The 22039-nt window shown below is 69.9% G+C and overlaps 1 protein-coding gene across 1 annotated transcript; it reads left to right on the forward strand.

Moving 5' to 3' along the window:
* Positions 1–890: 890 nt before the first annotated feature.
* On the forward strand, positions 891–17672 carry LOC123357390. Its single transcript, XM_045000618.1, has 7 exons — positions 891–1855; positions 7556–7611; positions 8656–8711; positions 9183–9902; positions 10554–10645; positions 12094–12427; positions 16511–17672. The coding sequence occupies exons 1-7, from the start codon at positions 906–908 to the stop codon at positions 17666–17668; spliced, it is 3366 nt and encodes a 1121-aa protein (XP_044856553.1). The 5' UTR covers positions 891–905; the 3' UTR covers positions 17669–17672.
* Positions 17673–22039: the final 4367 nt, after the last annotated feature.

A 22039-nucleotide genomic window follows, 5' to 3' on the forward strand; every position in this document is an offset into this window, starting at 1 on the left:
GTGGGGATGGGCAGGCAGGGGGGAGCAGGCGGGGGGGGGATGGGCAGAGGGGCAGGCGGGGGGATGGGCAGGGGGGAGCAGGCGGGGGGGGATGGGCAGAGGGGCAGGCCGGGGGATGGGCAGGCAGGGGGGAGCAGGCGGGGGGGGGATGGGCAGAGGGGCGGGGGGAGGGATCCGGGGGGGCGAAGGCTCAGCACGGGGGGGGGGCCTGGGGCCCCGGGGGGCGGGGCTAAGCGCCCGGGGGTCGTTAGTTCCCAGCCCCCCTCCCCCGCCGTGGCTCCGCCCCCCGCTGCCTCCCCCTCGCTCCGCCCCCCCCAGCCGCCGCCGGAGCCGCCATGGCCGGCGCGGCCTCCCCCTCCCCGCGGCCCCCCCTGCGCCGGCCCTGGGCGGGGGGGGAGGGGGCGGAGGAGCAGGAGCCCCCCCCGCGCGCCGGCGCCCCCCCCGCGGGGCAACGCCCGGCCGCGCGCCCCGCTTGGCAGCTCTCCCGGCATGCCCCGGGGCAGCCCCACTCCCAGCATGCCCCGGGGCCCGGCCAAGGGGGACCCTCCCAGCATGCCATGGGGCCCGGCCAGGAGCCGCCCTCCCAGCATGCCCCGGGGCCCGGCCAAGGGGGACCCTCCCAGCATGCCGTGGGGCACGAGCCGCTCTCCCAGCATGCCATGGGGCATGGCCAGGAGCCGCTCTCCCAGCATGCCGTGGGGCACAGCGAAGAGGCGCCCTCCCAGCATGCCGTGGGGCACAGCGAAGAGGCGCTCTCCCAGCATGCCGTGGGGCACAGCGAAGAGGCGCCCTCCCAGCATGCCATGGGGCCCGGCCAGGAGCCGCCCTCCCAGCATGCCCCGGGGCCCGGCCAAGGGGGACCCTCCCAGCATGCCGTGGGGCACGAGCCGCTCTCCCAGCATGCCATGGGGCATGGCCAGGAGCCGCTCTCCCAGCATGCCGTGGGGCACAGCGAAGAGGCGCCCTCCCAGCATGCCGTGGGGCACAGCGAAGAGGCGCTCTCCCAGCATGCCGTGGGGCACAGCGAAGAGGCGCCCTCCCAGCATGCCATGGGGCACAGCGAAGAGGCGCTCTCCCAGCATGCCATGGGGCATGGCCAGGAGCCGCTCTCCCAGCATGCCATGGGGCATGGCCAGGAGCCGCTCTCCCAGCATGCCGTGGGGCCCGGCCAGGAGCCGCTCTCCCAGCATGCAGCGGGAGCGCGCCGGGTGCTGTTCGCCGATGCCCTGGGCTTGCCCTTGACCCGCCTGCGGCGCTACCAGCCCTGGCCGCCCCCCTCGCCCGAGTCGCCCCCCGAGATGCTGTCCCCCACCGGCCAGCCGCCCCCCGTGCCCTACCTCCTGCCCGCCTTCGTGCTGCCCCCGGCGGGGCAGGGCGAGCCGGAGCGGCTGGCGCGGCTGCGCCGGGCCATGGTGGAGCTGGAGGAGGTGCTGGCGCCGGGGCCGGGCGAGCCGTGGCTGCTGCGGGGCACCCTGCGGGTGCTGAACGTGGCCTACCGCAAAGCCGTCCACGTGCGGGCCAGCCGGGACCGCTGGCGCAGCTTCCGCGACCACCCCGCCCGCTACGTGCCGGGGGGCTCGCCCGACGGGGGGCTGAGCGACCGCTTCGCCTTCAGCCTGCCCTTCGGCCCGGGCCAGCGGGGGCGGCAGGCCGAGGAGGAGGGGGGGGCCGACGCCCGCCTGGATTTCGTGATCCGGTACCAGACCGACGAGGGCGTCTACTGGGCCAATAACCAGGGCAGGAACTACAGCGTGGTGATGAAGGGGCTGGCGCCCCCCCGGGCGCCCCCCAGGCCCCCCCGCCAGGACGGCGCCGCGCGGCAGCTGAAGAGTTGCATGAGGCCGGAGAGGATGAGGTAAAATCCCACCTTCCGCCCGGGACCCCAAAACCGCCCAGCGGAACCCCCCTGGAACCGCCAACCCCTTCCCCTGAGAACCGCCGACCCCTTCCCCCGAGAACTGCCAACCCCCCCGGGAACCGCCAACCCCCTCCCCCTGAGAACCGCCAACCCCCCCGAGAACCGCCAACCCCCTCCCCCGGGAACCGCTACCCCCCCCTGGAACTGCCAACCCCCTCCCCCGGGAACCGCCACCCCCCCTGGAACCGCCGACCCCTTCCCCTGAGAACTGCCAACCCCCCCGAGAACCGCCAACCCCCTCCCCCGGGAACCGCCACCCCCCCAGGAACTGCCAACCCCCCCGAGAACCGCCAACCCCCTCCCCCGGGAACCGCCCACCCCCTCCCCCGGGACCCGCCACCCCCCCAGGTACTGCCAACCCCCCCGAGAACCGCCATGCCCCTCTCCCGGGAACCGCCAACCCCCTCCCCCGGGAACCGCCACCCCCCCAGGAACTGCCAACCCCCCCGAGAACCGCCAGCCCCCTCCCCCGGGAACCGCCACCCCCCCAGGAACTGCCAACCCCCCCGAGTACCGCCGTGCCCCTGCCCTGGGAACAACCACCCTCCTTGGATCTGCCAACCACCCCCGAGAACCGCCACCCCCCTCCCCCGGGAACCGCCACCCCCCCAGGAACCGCCCCCCCCCCCGAGAACCGCCACCCCCCTCCCCCGGGAACCGCCACCCCCCCCGGAACTGCCAACCCCCCCCGAGAACTGCCACCCCCCTCCCCGGGGAACCGCCACCCCCCCAGGAACCGCCCACCCCCCCGAGAACCGCCACCCCCCTCCCCCGGGAACCGCCAACCCCCTCCCCCGGGAACCGCCACCCCCCCAGGAACTGCCAAATCCCCCTGATCCCCGTGACTCTGAGCCCCCTCCCCCAGTCCCTCCAGTTAATCGGGGGCACAGAGCCTATGGTGGAGCAGCCCAGACACGGCTCTGAATTACCTGGCGTGGCGAACTGGGAATGTTCTGAATGTTGGCTCTGAATACGCTGTGGGTGCCTCAGTTTCCCCTCTGCAGTTCTTAAGTCTCCAGGAGGGGGGATCGGGGGGGGGGGGGTTGCTGCAGAGCGAGGGGCCAGTGCTCCTGAATGCCTGGGACTGTCTCCTGGCAACTGACGGCCTGGGCCCCCCCCGCAAGGTGCCGACTGAAGGTGCTGGAGACAAAGGGGTCAGGAGACCCCCTGGCCCGGGGAAGGGGCTGAGCAGAGGAGGGGCTGGGGGGGGTCAGTCTGGGGCTGGCTGGGGATGGGGAGTGAGGGCAGACGTGGGGGTCTGGCTCCCTGCCCCCCAGAATGGACCCGGCCGAGGGGTCCGGCTCGCGGTACCTACAAGCTCTGTGTTAGCCCCTGTTCCTGTCATTGAATAAACCTCTGTGTCCCCGGCTGGCTGAGAGTCACGTCTGCCTGTGCCGTGGGGGGGCAGGACCCTGTGGCCCCCCCAGGACCCCGCTGGGGGGACTCGCTGGGGGAAGCGCACGGGGGGGCCGAGGAGGCCGAACGCTCCCAGGAGAGACCCCAGAGGTGAAGCCGGGGGAGCTTCTAGCCCTGCAGCCAGGCTGCTCCGAGGGAGAGGAGGCTCCCGAGTCCTGCCGGGCTTGTGGGGAGCAGCGCCGGGGAGCCCGGGACACGTGGGGTGGGTTATCTGGGGAGGGACACAGAGTGTCGGGGGTCTCGGGGTGTCGCCGTGCACAGAGAATCAGCACGCGGGAGGGAAAGGCTTCATTTGGGCAGGCTGGGGTAGCCTTGTTCGTCTGTGCAAGCGTCAGCACTTGTGCAAAGTGAGTGTGCAGGGGCAAGCATTAGCACGAGTGCAAGGCAAGCGTGCAATGCTCCCAAAGCAGAATTCACGGGGCGCTCTCGATGAAGGGCTTTTCACTAGTGTACGTGCTGACGCGGGCTGTCGGTGCAGATCTGCCGGTCGTTCTCGGAGGGCAGAGACCGGCCGGGGGCTCAGCCGAGGAGAGAGGCAGGTCAGGTGACCCCCCCCCTCGCGCTCTGACTTTCACACTCGCGTTTGCAGCTGCCGGCGGGCGGGCGAGTTCCGCGGCGTGAAAAACAAGCTGGGGGGAAATGGGGCCGCGCCGCCGTCTCTTATTGCTAAAGAAACAGGGCGAGGGCTGCGGGCAGGAGGTGAAATCACGTCCTCGGGGTGTTTGCTCTGAAACTCGGGTAGAAAAAGTGGTTTCCAAAAGCGGCAGGAAACAGCGAATAACGAGCCGGGCGGGGAGCGAAGAGTCTCGCGGGCGGCTCCTTTCGCCGGCGATCGCGTGTCAAGTGGGTAGATAGGGCCCGAGAGGGGCGTTTGTGCCCCAGATTCTCGGCCAGGGTCTAGGGGGCGCCCGGCCCGACGGGGCCCCGATCTGGGCCGGGGTCTAGGGGGCGCCCGGCCCGACGGGGCTCTGATCTGGGCCGGGGTCTAGGGGGCGCCCGGCCCGACGAGACCCCGATCTGGGCCGGGGTCTAGGGGGCGCCCGGCCCGACGGGGCCCCGATCTGGGCCGGGGTCTAGGGGGCGCCCGGCCCGACGGGGCCCCGATCTGGGCCGGGGTCTAGGGGGCGCCCGGCCCGACGGGGCCCTGATCTCGGCCGGGGTCTAGGGGGCGCCCGGCCCGACGGGGCCCCGGTCTCGGCCGGGGTCTAGGGGGCGCCCGGCCCGACGGGGCCCCGGTCTGGGCCGGGGTCTCGGGGGCGCCCGGCCCGACGGGGCCCCGGTCTCGGCCGGGGGCGAGGGGGCGCCGGCCCGACGGGGCCCCGGTCTCGGCCGGGGTCTAGGGGGCGCCCGGCCTGACGGGGCCCCGGTCTCGGCCGGGGTTGGGGACAGGGCCCCGGTCTGGGCCGGGGTTGGGGACGGGGCCCCGATCTGGGCCGGGGTTGGGGACGAGGCCCCGATCTGGGCCGGGGTCTAGGGGGCGCCCGGCCCGACGGGGCCCCGGTCTGGGCCGGGGTCTAGGGGGCGCCCGGCCCGACGAGGCCCCGATCTGGGCCGGGGTCTAGGGGGCGCCCGGCCCGACGGGGCCCCGATCTGGGCCGGGGTCTAGGGGGCGCCCGGCCCGACGGGGCCCCGGTCTGGGCCGGGGTCTAGGGGGCGCCCGGCCCGACGGGGCCCCGGTCTGGGCCGGGGTGTCGGGGGCGCCCGGCCCGACGGGGCCCCGATCTGGGCCGGGGTCTAGGGGGCGCCCGGCCCGACGGGACCCCGATCTGGGCCGGGGTCTAGGGGGCGCCCGGCCCGACGGGGTCCCGATCTGGGCCGGGGTCTAGGGGGCGCCCGGCCCGACGGGGCCCCGGTCTCGGCCGGGGTCTAGGGGGCGCCCGGCCCGACAGGGCCCCGATCTCGGCCGGGGTCTCGGGGGCCCCCGGCCCGACGGGGCCCCGATCTGGGCCGGGGTCTAGGGGGCGCCCGGCCCGACGGGGCCCCAGTCTCGGCCGGGGTCTAGGGGGCGCCCGGCCCCACGGGGCCCCGATCTGGGCCGGGGTCGATGGGGCGCCCGGCCCGACGGGGCCCAGGTCTGGGCCGGGGTCTAGGGGGCGCCCGGCCCGACGGGGCCCCGATCTGGGCCGGGGTCTAGGGGGCGCCCGGCCCGACGGGGCCCCGGTCTGGGCCGGGGTCTAGGGGGCGCCCGGCCCGACGGGGCCCCGGTCTGGGCCGGGGTCTAGGGGGCGCCCGGCCCGACGGGGCCCCAATCTCAGCCGGGGTCTAGGGGGCGCCCGGCCCGACGGGGCCCCGGTCTGGGCCGGGGTTGGGGACGGGGCCCCGGTCTCGGCCGGGGTTTTATTTTATTGGCTCAGGTCCCGGTCCGGGCTCGTTCCCCCGTCTCGGGGCAGCCGGTTAGGCTGGAGCCCGGGGGCGGGACGGGTTGGGGGCAGGCGCAGGGATTCTCCTGCCCCTGGCGAGGGCTCATTGAGAGGCTGTGGGAAGGGACGGGCGGGTGGGCGGCTGCTGGTACCAGGGCTTGAGCTTTGCTCCGGGTTCTCAGGGGGGCGAAGACCCGTGTGCGAGGCCTTGCTCTGCCTCAGTTTCCCCATCAGTACGGGGGGGGATGAAGATGAGCCGCGTGAGGGACGAGGCAGGGGCCTGTACCCCCCCCATGTCTCCGGTGTGGGTGTGGGGCATCCGGGTGTCCAGTGATTAGAGCGGGGGCGGGGGAGGGCTCGGAGCCAGGACTCCTGGGTTCCTTCTGGGCTGGGTTTGGGATGAGTGAAATGTTTCTTCTCCGCTAAGACATGAGCATCAAAGGCCGTTTCGTTTCCACGGGCCCCTCCCACCGCGACTGACTGTCTCCAGCCCTGCACCGCCAGACAGGCGTTCGCACCGCCAGACACACACTTCCCCCGCCTGTCCTGCTCCCGCCCTCGGAGGCTGAGGCTGGCGGGTCAGCCCTTGGGGACCCCTCTGCAATCGGGGTGACTCCGGATTGACCCCGGCGCTGAGATCAGGAGCTGGCCCTGACCCCTCTGCAATTGGGGTGACTCTGGATTGACCCCGGGGGGCTGAGATCAGGAGCCAGCCCTGACCCCTCTGCAATTGGGGTGACTCTGGATTGACCCCGGGGGGCTGAGATCAGGAGCCGGCCCTGACCCCTCTGCAATCGGGGTGACTCCGCATTGACCCCGGCGCTGAGATCAGGATCCAGCCCTGACCCCTCTGCAATCGGGGTGACTCCGGATTGACCCTGGGGCTGAGATCAGGAGCTGGCCCTGACCTGTCTGCAATTGGGGTGACTCTGGATTGACCACAGGGCTGAGATCAGGAGCCGGCCCTGACCCCTCTGCAATCAGGGGTGACTCCGGATTGACCCCGAGGGGCTGAGATCAGGAGCCGGCCCTGACCCCTCTGCAATCAGGGGTAACTCTGGATTGACCCCGAGGGGCTGAGATCAGGAGCCAGCCCTGACCCCTCTGCAATCAGGGGTGACTCCGGATTGACCCTGGGGAGCTGAGATCAGGAGCCGGCCCTGACCCCTCTGCAATCAGGGGTGACTCCGGATTGACCCTGGGGAGCTGAGATCAGGCTCCAGCCCTGACCCCTCTGCAATCAGGGGTGACTCCGGATTGACCCTGGGGAGCTGAGATCAGGCTCCAGCCCTGACCCCTCTGCAATCAGGGGTGACTCCGGATTGGCGGGCCGCGGTGCTGAGCTCAGGGCGTGGGCCACGGGCGAAAGCTGCCATGCAAAGCTGCGGCTTGGCACTTTCACGGTCCCGCCCCCACGCAGCCCCAGATCTCGGCCTCGGGCTCCCAGACGGTGACTCGCAGGAAAGGGGAAAACCCAGGAACGCGCCCAAAGCAGCTGCAGGGTTTTACTGGTGTGGAGCCGCCGACCCAGCTCAGGGCCCCGTCGCGCCAGGCGCTGCACAGACAGACACCGTCCCGGCCCCAAAGACTTTCCAATCTAAACAAAGGGAAACTGAGGCACCCAGTGATTAAAGCTCAGCTGGGCACGTGTGGTCGAGCTGGAATGGAACCGGGGAGCCCTGCCCACTAAGACTGGGGGCCCGGACGCCTGGGTTCTCTCCCTGGCTCTAGGAGGGGCGTGGGGTCTAGTGGTTAGAGCGGGGAGGGGGCTGGGAGCCCGAACTTGTGGGTTCTCCTCAGACCCTTTGCAAGGTGCCACCCCCTGGCCCTGGGCAGTGACTGGATCCCTCCCCCCCCACAGGCCCTGCGAGGAGGAGCCAAGCCATGAAGACACACCAGACCCTGCCCCCGAGGAAGGTATGTGCTGCGAGCTTCCCCCAGCAGTGTCCCCAGGCGGGGTCCCCCCCAGCGCCGCGAGCTTCCCCCCAGCAGTGCCCCCAGCCGGGGTCCCCCCCAGCGCCGCGAGCTTCCCCCAGCAGTGCCCCCAGCCGGGGTCCCCCCCAGCGCCGCGAGCTTCCCCCAGCAGTGCCCCCAGCCGGGGTCCCCCCCAGCGCCGCGAGCTTCCCCCAGCAGTGCCCCCGGCCGGGGTCACCCCCAGCGCCGCGAGCTTCCCCCAGCAGTGCCCCCAAGCGGGGTCCCCCCCAGCGCCGCGAGCTTCCCCCAGCAGTGCCCCCGGCCGGGGTCACCCCCAGCGCCACGAGCTTCCCCCAGCAGTGCCCCCGGCCGGGGTCCCCCCCAGCACCGCGAGCTTCCCCCCAGCAGTGCCCCCTGCCGGGGTCCCCCCCAGCGCCGCGAGCTTCCCCCAGCAGTGCCCCCAGCCGGGGTCCCCCCCAGCGCCGCGAGCTTCCCCCAGCAGTGCCCCCAGGCGGGGTCACCCTCAGAGCTGTGAGCTTCCCCCCAGTGCTGCGAGCTTCCCCCCAGCAGTGCCCCCAGGCGGGGTCACCCCCCGCGCCGCGAGCTTCCCCCAGCAGTGCCCCCAGGCGGGGTCCCCCCCAGCGCCGCGAGCTTCCCCCAGCAGTGCCCCCAGGCGGGGTCCCCCCAGCGCCGCGAGCTTCCCCCAGCAGTGCCCCCAGGCGGGGTCCCCCCCAGCGCCGCGAGCTTCCCCCAGCAGTGCCCCCAGCCGGGGTCCCCCCCAGCGCCGTGAGCTTCCCCCAGCAGTGCCCCCAGCCGGGGTCCCCCCCAGCGCCGTGAGCTTCTCCCAGCAGTGCCCCCAGCCGGGGTCCCCCCCAGCGCCGCGAGCTTCCCCCAGCAGTGCCCCCAGGTGGGGTCCCCCCAGCGCCGCGAGCTTCCCCCAGCAGTGCCCCCAGGCGGGGTCCCCCCCAGCGCCGCGAGCTTCCCCCAGCAGTGCCGGGCTGGCTGAGGGGAGCACTAGTGCGGGTGACCCCGTCTCTCTCTCTCCAGAAGGGAGCCCTGAAGGGGAGACGCGAAGAGACTCGCCCTCAGCCCCCACGGGACAGGTGAGAACTGCTGGCAACAGGGCGGTGTGGGGAGAGCGGCCCCCGCCCAGCCCCCCACCCGCCCCCCAGCGCCCCCCAGCGCCCGGCCCTGCCTGCCAGGGGAGAGCACCCCCCGCCCAGCCCCCCACCTGCCCCCCAGCGCCCCCCGCCCAGCCCCCCACCTGCCCCCCAGCGCCCGGTCCTGCCTGCCAGGGGAGAGCACCCCCCGCCCAGCCCCCCACCCGCCCCCCAGCGCCCGGTCCTGCCTGCCAGGGGAGAGCGCCCCCCCCCAGCCCTGGGCTCTGCCTGCCAGACCCGGGCCCCTGTCTCCCCTGGTGCTGTGCAGACCCACAATGAGGGTCAGCCCCTACCCCAGAGAACTCTCACATGTGGGGAAACTGAGGCACAGCTGGGCCAGAATCATCCCCCCACCCCGGCGCTTCAGGAGGATCCGGCCTCTCCCGCCCTCATCGTTCCCTTGCCCCGCTGCAGGTCCCAGAGCTGCTGGTCGCCCCCATGTCCCCGGAGACGGAGCCGCCTGCCAGGGAGCTCCCGGTGCCCTTGGCTGAGTCCCCGCAGCCGCCGGAGGCCCCGTGGGGTGACCATGGTTCTCTGGGGCCGGGGCCCTCGTTCTCGGCGGCTGGCCTGGTAGAGCAGGCTGGGCTCTGGCGGGCAGAGGAGGAGGCCGTGGACTCGGAGCTGGAGCAGCTGTATCTCTCCCACCTCAGCCGGCTGCGGGCGGAGGAGCTGGGGGGCGCCGGGGAGCGGCCGGGGGGCACGGAGGCGTCTGGCTCCCCCCCGGCCTGGCTGCCCGCCCTGCGCCTGAGCGTGCTGAGCGACCGGGACCTGGTGGTCGGCTGGGCCGGGCCGGAGCGGGCTCTGAACAGCTCCCTGGCCCAGGAGATCACCCTGCGCTATGGCAGCCCCCCCGCCGGCCCGGGGCGCGACAGCCCCCCGGCGCTGCTGGAGGGGGGGGGCCGGGGAGCCGGCCCGGGCGGGGCCCTGCGGCTGCTGGCGCCGGCCGCCGTGGTGGTGCCAGCACGGGCAGCAGCCCCGGCACGGCTGCCCGGCTGCCCCACACGCCTGGGGCAGGCCCTGACCTGCTCCCTGCTGGTTCTCGGCCTCGTGGTCGTCCTGCCCGTGGTCCTCAGTGGCTGCCTGCCGGCCGCGGCCGTCACCCTGTACGTGGTTCTCACGTGGCGCCAGGCGAGCTAGGACCCAGGCGTCCTGGCTCCCAGCCCCCTCCACCCCAGAGCCAGGAGAGAACCCAGGCGTCCTGGCTCCCAGCCCCTCCCCCCCGCTCTGCCCCACACCCCTTGGGTCCCACGCTGCTGCTGAAGGCCCCACATCGGTTCATTGTCCCACTTTGCTTCTCCGGCGCACGCCCCCCCCCCCGGCTCTGTATTTATGTTGTACTGGGGAGTGTGTGTGTGGGGGGGTCAATTCGTGCCCCCCCAGCGTGGTGCAAAGCGGGTCGTTTGCAGCGGGACGTTTCGGTCCAGCCGCCGGAGGGGCTGGCGATGGTCCGGCTGATTCACCGTGCGGTGAGGTCCCACGGGACGTCGGAGCCGCCGCGTGGCCCAGGAGCTGCTGCTGGGGGGGCGCCTCAGTTTCCCCACACGGGAGCTCTGCCCATGCCCGTGGGACGCTGGCGGAGTGATGGAGGACGGCCAGATCGGAGCCGAGGCCTGGTGGAGATGAGAGAGGAATTGGGCCCAGATCCTGTTGCAGGCGGGAGTGACTCCGGATTGACTCCAGATTAAGTGAGCTCTGAATCCAGCCCTGACCCCATTGCAGTCAGGTGTGACTCTGGATTGACTCTGAATTAACTGAGATGGGAAGTCGGCCCTGCCTCTGTTGCAGTTGAGAGGGATCCAGGGCCGGAAAACGAGCGAGAGGCAAGATGCTCGAGCCCCACGGAGATGGTTTGGGGGGGCCGTGAGCCCCGGCTCCGCGTACCGCCCCGGGGGGGCAGATGTCTGAGCACGGGCGAGCCGGGAGCCGGACGCGTCCACGCAACTAATAAAAACTGTCCCGGCCCCAGCCCTGGTGTCGGTTTCTGGGGGGGCTCACGGCACCGGGGGGGGGGGGGAAGGTGACGGGCCTGGAGGTGGGATCGGTCTGGCCTGGAGCCCAATTCCAGGGGAGCTGGCGCCCCCCAGAGGGGCCGGACCCCTGCCCCATTCCCCACCCCCCGAGCCAGCCGGCGCCCCCCAGAGGGGCCGGGCCCCTGCCCCATTCCCCACCCCCCCGAGCCGGCCGGCGCCCCCCGGAGGGGCCGGGCCCCTGCCCCATTCCCCACCCCCCGAGCCGGCCGGCGCCCCCCAGAGGGGCCGGGCCCCTGCCCCATTCCCCACCCCCCGAGCCAGCCGGCGCCCCCCAGAGGGGCCGGGCCCCTGCCCCATTCCCCACCCCCCCGAGCCAGCCGGCGCCCCCCAGAGGGGACGGGCCCCTGCCCCATTCCCCACCCCCCCGAGCCAGCCGGCGCCCCCCAGAGGGGACGGGCCCCTGCCCCATTCCCCACCCCCCCGAGCCAGCCGGCGCCCCCCAGAGGGGATGGGCTCCTGCCCCATTCTCCTGTCCTGGGGATTGGGGGTGGTTCGAGGACACGGTGCTGCAGCCCCCAGGAGCCCCCTGCCCCACACACACATCAGATTTGCTTAGTTGCTTTGTACATTTCCTGGTATCCCTCCGTGTCTGTGGGTCAGCAGCAGTGGGGAGAGAACCCAGGAGTCCGGGCTCCCAGCCCCCCCTGCTCCAACCACCAGCCCCCACTCCCCTCCCAGAGCTGGGGAGAGAACCCAGGAGTCCGGGCTCCCAGCCCCCCCTGCGGAGTCCGGGCTCCCAGCCCCCCCTGCTCCAACCACCAGCCCCCACTCCCCTCCCAGAGCTGGGGAGAGAACCCAGGAGTCCGGGCTCCCAGCCCCTGGTCCTGATGTTGCGTCGCTGCCCGAATCCCCCCTCCCCCCGTCGGCTCCGCCCCCCACGTCCCTCTGCCCCCCGGGCCCCCTCCCCCCGCCGCACCTTCCGGTGGACGCTGAACAAGATGGTCGGATCCCGGCCGCCTCCCGGCTCCTTTGTGGGGACCGGAGCCTGAGCCCCCCCGCCTGCGGGCTCATCGCGGGGGAGGCCGGAGCCCCCCTTCCCGGCTGGAATCCGGCGTGACTCCGGAGCCGCACCCTGCATTACCCCCCCGCCCGCGCACACACCGGATCGAACCGGGGTCCTGGGGATGGAGCGAGCCGGCGGCGGGGGGCCGCCCGGGCCAGGCCGGGGCCCCGGGACCCGCCCCGACCCCCATCTACCCCCTTGGATCTAGCCGGGAACCCGGGTTCCCTCTGGGGAGCGAGCCGATCCGGATTGCAATTGGCTCGATCTGCTGGAGGCGGCGGCTGTGCTGAAGGGGGCAGATCCGGAGTCACTCCGGATTGAGCGGAGGCAGGGATCCGCTGGAGGAGAGACCCGGCGCCTTGGATGTCATCGAGGCCCCGATCCGGGTAATTGGGGGGCCGCGGGGAGCCTTCGGCGCCGGGCTCTGGAGGCGGCCGAAGCGGGGGGGCAGCTCCCCCAGCCCCCCACGCAGCCCCCCGAGCCCTGTCCGGCCAGCATGGGGGGCGGCCCGGCGGAGGGACCCCCCGCTCCCCGCAGGGCCTGAGCGCGGGGGCAGGGGACTCGCCCCCCCCGACCGGGGCAGCATTTGGGGGTCTCGCCTCACCTCGGGGAGCAGCGGAACGGAGGTGAGTTGGGGCTGGCTGGGGGGGACGCGTGCCCGCCTGTGTACACCCCCCCCCGATCCCGACCGCCCCCATATACACCCCCCGGCCCTGCCCCCCCCGAATTACACCCCCCTGGTCCCGGCCACCCCCATATACACCCCCCTGGCCTCGGCCCACCCCCATATACACCCCCCTGGCCCCGGCCACCCCGAATTACACCCCCCTGGCCCCGGCCCCCCCATATACACCCCCCTGGTCCCAGCCACCCCGAATTACACCCCCCTGGCCCCGACCGCCCCCATATACACCCCCCTGGTCCCGACCGCCCCCATATACACCCCCCCTGGTCCCGGCCCCCCCGAATTACACCCCCCGGTCCCGACCGCCCCCATATACACCCCCCGGTCCCGGCCCCCCCGAATTACACCCCCCGGTCCCGACCGCCCCCATATACACCCCCCCGGCCCTGCCCCCCCCGAATTACACCCCCCTGGCCCCGGCCCCCCCCATATACACCCCCCTGGCCCCGACCGCCCCCATATACACCCCCCCCGGCCCCGCCCACCCCCATATACACCCCCCTGGCACTGGCCCCCCGCCAGTTACACCCCCCTGGCCCCGGCCCCCCCAAATTACACCCCCCTGGCCCCGGCCGCCCCCATATAAACCGCCCTGGTCCCGGCCACCCCGAATTACACACCCTGGCCCCGGCCCCCCCCATATACACCCCCCTGGCCCCGACTGCCCCGAATTACACACCCTGGCCCCGGCCCCCCTGCCAGTTACACCCCCCCGGTCCCGGTCCCCCCGAATTACACCCCCCCCTCCCGGCCCCCCCGAATTACACCCCCCTGGCCCCGGCCCCCCCCATATACACCCTCCTGGTCCCAGCCCCCCACCAATATACACCTCCCTATCCCCTCAATTACACCCCCCAGCCCCTCCCAATTACACCCCTCTGGCCCTGGCCCCCCACCTGTATTCACCCCCCCCGCCCTGCCCCCCCATATACATCCCCCCGGCCCCCCCATCTGTATACACCCCACTGGCCCCCCCACCAATATACACCCCCCCCAGCCGCGGCCCCCCACCCGTATACACCCCTCGGGGCCCCCACTCATTCCATCATTCCTTACCCCGTATACCCCCCTCCATCTCCCCCCGTCATCCCTACACCCCAGGCCCCCCCTTCTCTGACTGACAGGTGCAGAGACCCGACAACATGGCCTAGGAGTGGCTGGGGGGGGGGGTTGTCATTCAGGGCCTGAGGACTGTGTGTGTGTGTGTGTGTGTGTGTGTGTGTGTGTGTGTGTGTGTAGATCCATGTATATATGTTTCCAGTTTGTGTGTCTATGTATTGTACGGCTGTGTTGTGTGTGTGTGTGTATATATGTTGTATATGTGTGTGTGTGTATTGTGTGTATGCAGTGTGTGTGTTTATAGCGGGTGTGTGTAGCGGGTGTGTACACACATGTACATTTCCACTTTGTGTGTGTGTATGTGTGGATTATGTTTGTGTGTACCATGTCTAGTGTGTGTGTGGATTGTGTGTGTAGGTTTGTGTGTGGATTGTGTCTATGGAACGTGGCTAGGGTATGTACACACGGACATGTTTCCACTTTGCGTGCCGGCGGGTGTGTGCACGTTTCTCTCTCCCCTTGGCGTGTGGCCGTGCACTGGGGAGGCCTCGTGCCAATTCCCCCCCCCATTACAAGCCCCCAACCTGCCAGACACCCCCCCACCAGCCTGCGTCTCTGCAGCCAGTCACCCGCCCCCAGCTGGGACATGACAGTGGGGGGAGGTAACTTCGGGTGGGGGGCCAGGCCCCCACCCAGCAGGCCCTGAGTTGATGCTCACAGTAGATCTGGTGTTGGGGATGGGGGGGCCCTCGGGGTGACTCCACTGGCCTCATTCTCTTCTCTCTTCTCCTGGGGCAATCAGGAGTGACTCCAGTTTAACTCCGGTTTAAGAGCAGAATTGGGTCCCGGCTCAGCTCCACGGCCCACCTGCTTCCCCGGGTGGCTGGAGAGGGGATGAGCGTGACAGAGCCCGGGTGTGGCTCTGGGTGTGTTTGTGTGTGAGCACATGCGTGTGCAAAGGGCCCTTTCAAAGCACTTGCTGGAAAGCTTCAGCCCCCAATGCACGGGGGCAGCCGAGTGTGAGCGGGGCCGAGTGTGAGCGGCATCAAGGTGCGAGGGCGTGACTGCAGCAGGGGCCCAGGGGGGTGGGGGCGTGTGCCAGGCTCAGTGTGCAGGAGGGGGAGTGTGTCAGCACGACTGTGAGTGTGTCACTGCCAGTGGGACTCGGTGCATGAGCGCGTGTGTGTCAGCCTCAGCGTGAGCGTCCGGGCAGCTGTGAGGATGAGCGTGTGTCAGTGCCAGTGTGTGCGCATGTTGTCAGTGGACACGGGACCGTGTGATTGTAGTTCAGTGTGTGTGTGTGTGTGTGTGTCGGTGACACTGACACCGACTGTGCCTGGGTGTAAGTGTGTCAGTGCGGCTGTGAAGACGACTGTACATGAGCATGTCCATGTGAGTGCGGCTGTGAGGATGAGTGTACACGAGCGTGTCCGTGTCTATGCGGCTGTGAGGACGGGTGTACACGAGCGTGTCAGCGTCAGGGCGGCTGTGAGGACGGGTGTACACGAGCGTGTCCGTGTTTGTGCGGCTGTGAGGACAGGTGTACACGAGCGTGTCAGCGTCAGGGTGGCTGTGAGGACGGGTGTACACGAGCGTGTCAGCGTCAGGGTGGCTGTGAGGACGGGTGTACACGAGCGTGTCAGCGTCAGGGTGGCTGTGAGGACGGGTGTACACGAGCGTGTCAGCGTCAGGGTGGCTGTGAGGACGGGTGTACACGAGCGTGTCAGCGTCAGGGTGGCTGTGAGGACGGGTGTACACGAGCGTGTCCGTGTTTGTGCGGCTGTGAGGACGGGTGTACACGAGCGTGTCAGCATCAGGGTAGCTATGAGGACGGGTGTACACGAGCGTGTCAGCGTCAGGGCGGCTGTGAGGACGGGTGTACACGAGCGTGTCCGTGTTTGTGCGGCTCTGAGGACGGGTGTACACGAGCGTGTCAGCGTCAGGGTGGCTGTGAGGACGGGTGTACACGAGCGTGTCCGTGTTTGTGCGGCTGTGAGGACGGGTGTACACGAGCGTGTCAGCGTCAGGGTGGCTGTGAGGACGGGTGTACACGAGCGTGTCAGCGTCAGGGTGGCTGTGAGGACGGGTGTACATAAGCGTGTCAGCGGCTGTGCGGCTGTGAGGACGGGTGTACACGAGCGTGTCAGCGTCAGGGTGGCTGTGAGGACGGGTGTACACGAGCGTGTCAGCGGCTGTGCGGCTGTGAGGACGGGTGTACACGAGCGTGTCAGCGTCAGGGTGGCTGTGAGGACGGGTGTACACGAGCGTGTCCGTGTTTGTGCGGCTGTGAGGACGGGTGTACACGAGCGTGTCAGCGTCAGGGTGGCTGTGAGGACGGGTGTACACGAGCGTGTCCGTGTTTGTGCGGCTGTGAGGACGGGTGTACACGAGCGTGTCAGCGTCAGGGTGGCTGTGAGGACGGGTGTACACGAGCGTGTCAGCGTCAGGGTGGCTGTGAGGACGGGTGTACACGAGCGTGTCAGCGTCAGGGTGGCTGTGAGGACGGGTGTACACGAGCGTGTCAGCGGCTGTGCGGCTGTGAGGACGGGTGTACACGAGCGTGTCAGCGTCAGGGTGGCTGTGAGGACGGGTGTACACGAGCGTGTCCGTGTTTGTGCGGCTGTGAGGACGGGTGTACACGAGCGTGTCAGCGTCAGGGTGGCTGTGAGGACGGGTGTACACGAGCGTGTCAGCGTCAGGGTGGCTGTGAGGACGACTGTGCCCTGCCCTCTAGGGGGCGCTGACCCCCATCTGGCCCCAGGGGTGGGACTGGGAGATGGGACCCCGTGAGCCCCAGATGAGGTGGGTGATGGGATCAGCAGCCCCACCCCCAACCGGGACAGGCCTGGTGGCACCAGGCATCGCCCCACTGCCCCATAGCCTGGGCTTGGACCCCGCGCGCCAGGCTGGGGGGGTCCCACACGCAGCAGGCCCCCGACCCCAACGATCCCTCTCTCCCCTGCAGAGGCCCCGGGGCCATGGGCCGCCCCCGCTAGCCGGCCGGCCGGCGATGGCCAACGCCAGCGAGGCGGACGAGCCGGGCCTGCCGGGCCCCCCGGCGGCCTCCACCTACGCCAAGCTGCTGCTGCTGGCGCTGATCATCTGCGTGAGCCTGGCAGGCAACCTGGCGCTGGCGCTGCTGGTGCTGAAGGAGCGGGGGCTGCACCGGGCCCCCTACTACTTCCTGCTGGACCTGTGCCTGGCGGACGCCGTGCGGGCGGCCGTCTGCTTCCCCTTCGTCCTGGTCTCCATCCGCCACGGCTCGGCCTGGCCGCACAGCGCGCTCAGCTGCAAGGTGGTGGCCTTCCTGGCCGTCCTCTTCTGCTTCCACGCCGCCTTCCTGCTCTTCTGCATCAGCGTCACGCGGTACATGGCCGTGGCTCACCACCGCTTCTACGCCAAGCGCATGAGCCTGTGGACGTGCGTGGCCGTCATCTGCATGGTGTGGACCCTCTCGGTGGCCATGGCCTTCCCGCCCGTCTTCGACGTTGGCACCTACAAGTTCATCCGGGAGGAGGAGCAGTGCATCTTCGAGCACCGCTACGTCAAGGCCAACGACACGCTGGGCTTCATGCTGATGCTGGCCGTGCTGGTGGGGGCCACGCAGGCCGTGTACGGCAAGCTGCTCTGCTTCGAGTACCGGCACCGCCGCATGAAGCCGGTGCAGATGGTGCCGGCCATCAGCCAGAACTGGACGTTCCACGGGCCGGGCGCCACCGGCCAGGCGGCCGCCAACTGGCTCGCCGGCTTCGGCCGGGGCCCCATGCCGCCCACGCTGCTGGGCGTGCGGCCGAACAGCCACGCCGCCAACCGCCGGCTGCTGGACATGGAGGAGCTCAAGGCGGAGAAGCGGCTGGGGAAGATGTTCTACGTCATCACCGTCCTCTTCCTCCTCCTCTGGGCGCCCTACATCGTGGCCTGCTACTGGCGGGTCTTCGTCAAGGCCTGCAGCATCCCGCCCCGCTACCTGGCCACCGCCGTCTGGATGAGCTTCGCCCAGGCCGCCGTCAACCCCGTCGTCTGCTTCCTGCTCAACAAGGAGCTGAAGCAGGGGCTGGCGGCCCGCGTGCCCTGCCGCAGGACAGAGCCCCCCCTGCCCCGGGAGCCGTACTGCGTCATGTGACGGGGGGCAGGCCGGGGGCGTCCCCCAAGGGCGGGGGGCGAGGGGGGAGTCTGGACATCCCGCGCCAGTCCGGAGTCACCCCCTGACTGCAGTGGGGCCGGGGCCAGATTCTGATCTCAGTTAATCCAGAGTCAATCCAGAGTCACCCCTGACTGCAATGGGATCAGGCCAGATTCAGATCTCAGCTAATCCAGAGTCAACCCAGAGTCACCCCGTGACTGCAGTGGGGTCAGGGCCAGATTCAGATCTCAGCTAATCCAGAGTCACCCCCTGACTGCAGTGGGGCCAGGGACAGATTCTGATCTCTGGTCCTCTGGGGTCAATCTGAAGTCACCCCTGACTTCAGCGGCCTTACTCCAGATGTGGTGGGTTATTCTGGATTCACACCCAGGTACCCAAGATGGGGATTTGCTGTGTCTAGTTTATTCCCCATCATGGGGGTGAGTGAATGGGGGTGGGGGGGCTGGAGGGTGAACGAGGGGAAGTGGGGGGGAGATCAGGAAAGGGGGGCCAGTCCAGAGACACCCCCCCACCTCCGCTGGGTGATTTAGCAACCTGTCAGTCAGTAACCAGGGACACGCCCCCGTCTCCATGGCAACAGCCAATGGGAGCCCGACAGACCATATCATCCTGGAACAATGCAACCAGGAAGCTGGGGGGGGGGGAGGGATACGATCCATCCTCGCCCTGAAATCCCTGGGGGCTGCGGGGGGGAGGGAAACGGGGCTGCGGCGATGGGCAAAGGGACCAGTGGCTGCAGGGACCGGGGGGATCACAGGCAGCAGTGCCAGGCGGAGTAACACGCAACGCCAGAGCACCCCGCACCGACGCTCGGGTACCGTGCACAGCAACGGGCGGCGGTGCTGGAGTAACAGGCGGAGTAACACGCAACGCCAGAGCACCCCGCACCGACGCTCGGGTACCGTGCACAGCAACGGGCGGCGGTGCTGGAGTAACAGGCGGAGTAACACGCAACGCCAGAGCACCCTGCACCGCCGCTCGGGTACCGTGCACAGCAACGGGCGGCAGTGCTGGAGTAACAGGCCGAGTAACACGCAACGCCAGAGCACCCCGCACCGACGCTCGGGTACCGTGCACAGCAACGGGCGGCGGTGCTGGAGTAACAGGCGGAGTAACACGCAACGCCAGAGCACCCCGCACCGACGCTCGGGTACCGTGCACAGGAACAGGCGGCGGTGCTGGAGTAACAGGCGGAGTAACACACAATGCCAGAGCACCCCGCACCGACGCTCGGGTACCGTGCACAGCAACGGGCGGCGGTGCTGCAGTAACAGGCGGAGTAACACGCAACGCCAGAGCACCCCGCACCGACGCTCGGGTACCGTGCACAGCAACGGGCGGCGGTGCTGGAGTAACAGGCGGAGTAACACGCAACGCCAGAGCACCCCGCACCGACGCTCGGGTACCGTGCACAGGAACAGGCGGCGGTGCTGCAGTAACAGGCGGAGTAACACGCAACGCCAGAGCACCCCGCACCGACGCTCGGGTACCGTGCACAGGAACAGGCGGCGGTGCTGGAGTAACAGGCGGAGTAACACGCAACGCCAGAGCACCCCGCACCGACGCTCGGGTACCGTGCACAGGAACAGGCGGCGGTGCTGCAGTAACAGGCGGAGTAACACGCAACGCCAGAGCACCCCGCACCGACGCTCGGGTACCGTGCACAGCAACGGGCGGCGGTGCTGGAGTAACAGGCGGAGTAACACACAATGCCAGAGCACCCCGCACCGACGCTCGGGTACCGTGCACAGCAACGGGCGGCGGTGCTGGAGTAACAGGCGGAGTAACACACAATGCCAGAGCACCCCGCACCGACGGGTACCGTGCACAGCAACGGGCGGCGGTGCTGGAGTAACAGGCGGAGTAACACGCAACGCCAGAGCACCCCGCACCGACGCTCGGGTACCGTGCACAGCAACGGGCGGCGGTGCTGGAGTAACAGGCGGAGTAACACGCAACGCCAGAGCACCCCGCACCGACGCTCGGGTACCGTGCACAGGAACAGGCGGCGGTGCTGCAGTAACAGGCGGAGTAACACGCAACGCCAGAGCACCCCGCACCGACGCTCGGGTACCGTGCACAGGAACAGGCGGCGGTGCTGGAGTAACAGGCGGAGTAACACGCAACGCCAGAGCACCCCGCACCGACGCTCGGGTACCGTGCACAGGAACAGGCGGCGGTGCTGGAGTAACAGGCGGAGTAACACGCAACGCCAGAGCACCCCGCACCGACGCTCGGGTACCGTGCACAGGAACGGGCGGCGGTGCTGCAGTAACAGGCGGAGTAACACGCAACGCCAGAGCACCCCGCACCGACGCTCGGGTACCGTGCACAGCAACGGGCGGCGGTGCTGCAGTAACAGGCGGAGTAACACGCAACGCCAGAGCACCCCGCACCGACGCTCGGGTACCGTGCACAGCAACGGGCGGCGGTGCTGGAGTAACAGGCGGAGTAACACGCAACGCCAGAGCACCCCGCACCGACGCTCGGGTACCGTGCACAGGAACGGGCGGCGGTGCTGGAGTAACAGGCGGAGTAACACGCAACGCCAGAGCACCCTGCACCGACGCTCGGGTACCGTGCACAGGAACGGGCGGCGGTGCTGGAGTAACAGGCGGAGTAACACGCAACGCCAGAGCACCCTGCACCGACGCTCGGGTACCGTGCACAGCAACGGGCGGCGGTGCTGGAGTAACAGGCGGAGTAACACGCAACGCCAGAGCACCCTGCACCGACGCTCGGGTACCGTGCACAGGAACGGGCGGCGGTGCTGGAGTAACAGGCGGAGTAACACGCAATGCCAGAGCACCCTGCACCGACGCTCGGGTACCGTGCACAGGAACGGGCGGCGGTGCTGGAGTAACAGGCGGAGTAACACGCAATGCCAGAGCACCCTGCACCGACGCTCGGGTACCGTGCACAGCAACGGGTGGCGGTGCTGCAGTAACAGGTGGAGTAACACGCAATGCTAGAGTACCCTGCACCGACGCTTGGGTACCGTGCACAGCAACGGGCGGCGGTACTGCTGTAACAGGTGGAGTAACACACAATGCCAGAGCACCCCGCACCGACGCTCGGGTACCGTGCACAGCAACGGGCGGCGGTGCTGGAGTAACAGGCGGAGTAACACACAATGCCAGAGCACCCCGCACCGACGCTCGGGTACCGTGCACAGCAACGGGCGGCGGTGCTGCAGTAACAGGCGGAGTAACACGCAACGCCAGAGCACCCTGCACCGACGCTCGGGTACCGTGCACAGCAATGGGCGGCGGTGCTGCAGTAACAGGCCGAGTAACACGCAATGCCAGAGCACCCTGCACCGACGCTCGGGTACCGTGCACAGCAACGGGTGGCAGTGTTGAAATAACAGGCGGAGTAACACACGCAATGCCAGAGCACCCTGCACTGACGCTCGGGTACCGTGCACAGGAACAGGCGGCGGTGCTGGGGTAACAGGCGGAGTAACACACGCAATGCTAGAGTACCCTGCACCGACCCTCGGGTACCGTGCACAGCAACAGGCGGCGGTGCTGGAGTAACAAGCGGAGTAACACACGCAATGCTGGAGTACCCTGCCCCGACGCTCGGGTACTGTGCACAGGAACAGGCGGCGGTGCTGGAGTAACAGGCGGAGTAACACACGCAATGCTAGAGCACCCTGCACCGACGCTCGGGTACCGTGCACAGCAACGGGCGGCGGTGCTGGAGTAACAGGCGGAGTAACACACGCAATGCTGGAGTATCCTGCAGGAACACAGCTGCATGCGAGCGTAGATGCGAGAGGAACAGGTGCACAGGGGACTGGATCCCCCTCCCAGCCCCTTTGCTGCTCCCCAGAGCTGTTCGCATTCCCGCAGGGACAGACTCCGGAGGGCAAAGGGATTTGGGGCGGGATGTTACGGGGCCGAGCCCTGATCCCGGGCTCCTGGCCAGACTCACCCTGTCAGCAGCAGGGAAGTGACTCCGGCTTGATACCCACAGAAATGAGATCAGAATCCGTGTCTGAGACCACCGCTGGCTGGGGCTGGGGAAGGGAGGGCCTAGCACCACCAGCCAGGACTCCTGGGTTCTCTCCCGGCTCTGGGAGGGGAGTGGGGGCTGGTGGCTTAGAGCAGGGGGGCTGGGAGCCAGGACTCCTGGGTTCTCTCCCGGTTCTGGGAGGGGAGTGGGGGCTGGTGGTTAGAGCAGGGGGGGGGGGGGGCTGGGAGCCAGGACTCCTGGGTTCTCTCCCCAGCTCTGGGAGGGGAGCGAGGGCTGGTGGTTAGAGCAGGGGGGCTGGGAGCCAGGACTCCTGGGTTCTCTCCCCAGCTCTGGGAGGGGAGCGAGGGCTGGTGGTTAGAGCAGGGGGGC

Source organism: Mauremys mutica, unplaced genomic scaffold (genome assembly GCF_020497125.1).
Source record: "Mauremys mutica isolate MM-2020 ecotype Southern unplaced genomic scaffold, ASM2049712v1 000553F_np12_obj, whole genome shotgun sequence".
NCBI classification, from domain to species: Eukaryota; Metazoa; Chordata; order Testudines; family Geoemydidae; genus Mauremys; species Mauremys mutica.

Bases quoted from the DNA above. Each gene is read 5' to 3' on its own strand.
- LOC123357390 (XM_045000618.1), top strand. From the start codon at position 906: ATGGGGCATGGCCAGGAGCCGCTCTCCCAGCATGCCGTGGGGCACAGC. The intron at 9,903-10,553 runs TAGGACCCAGGC...CCTCTGTTGCAG, and splicing joins TCACGTGGCGCCAGGCGAGC to TTGAGAGGGATCCAGGGCCG. The intron at 10,646-12,093 runs GTACCGCCCCGG...GCTGTGCTGAAG, and splicing joins GCCGTGAGCCCCGGCTCCGC to GGGGCAGATCCGGAGTCACT.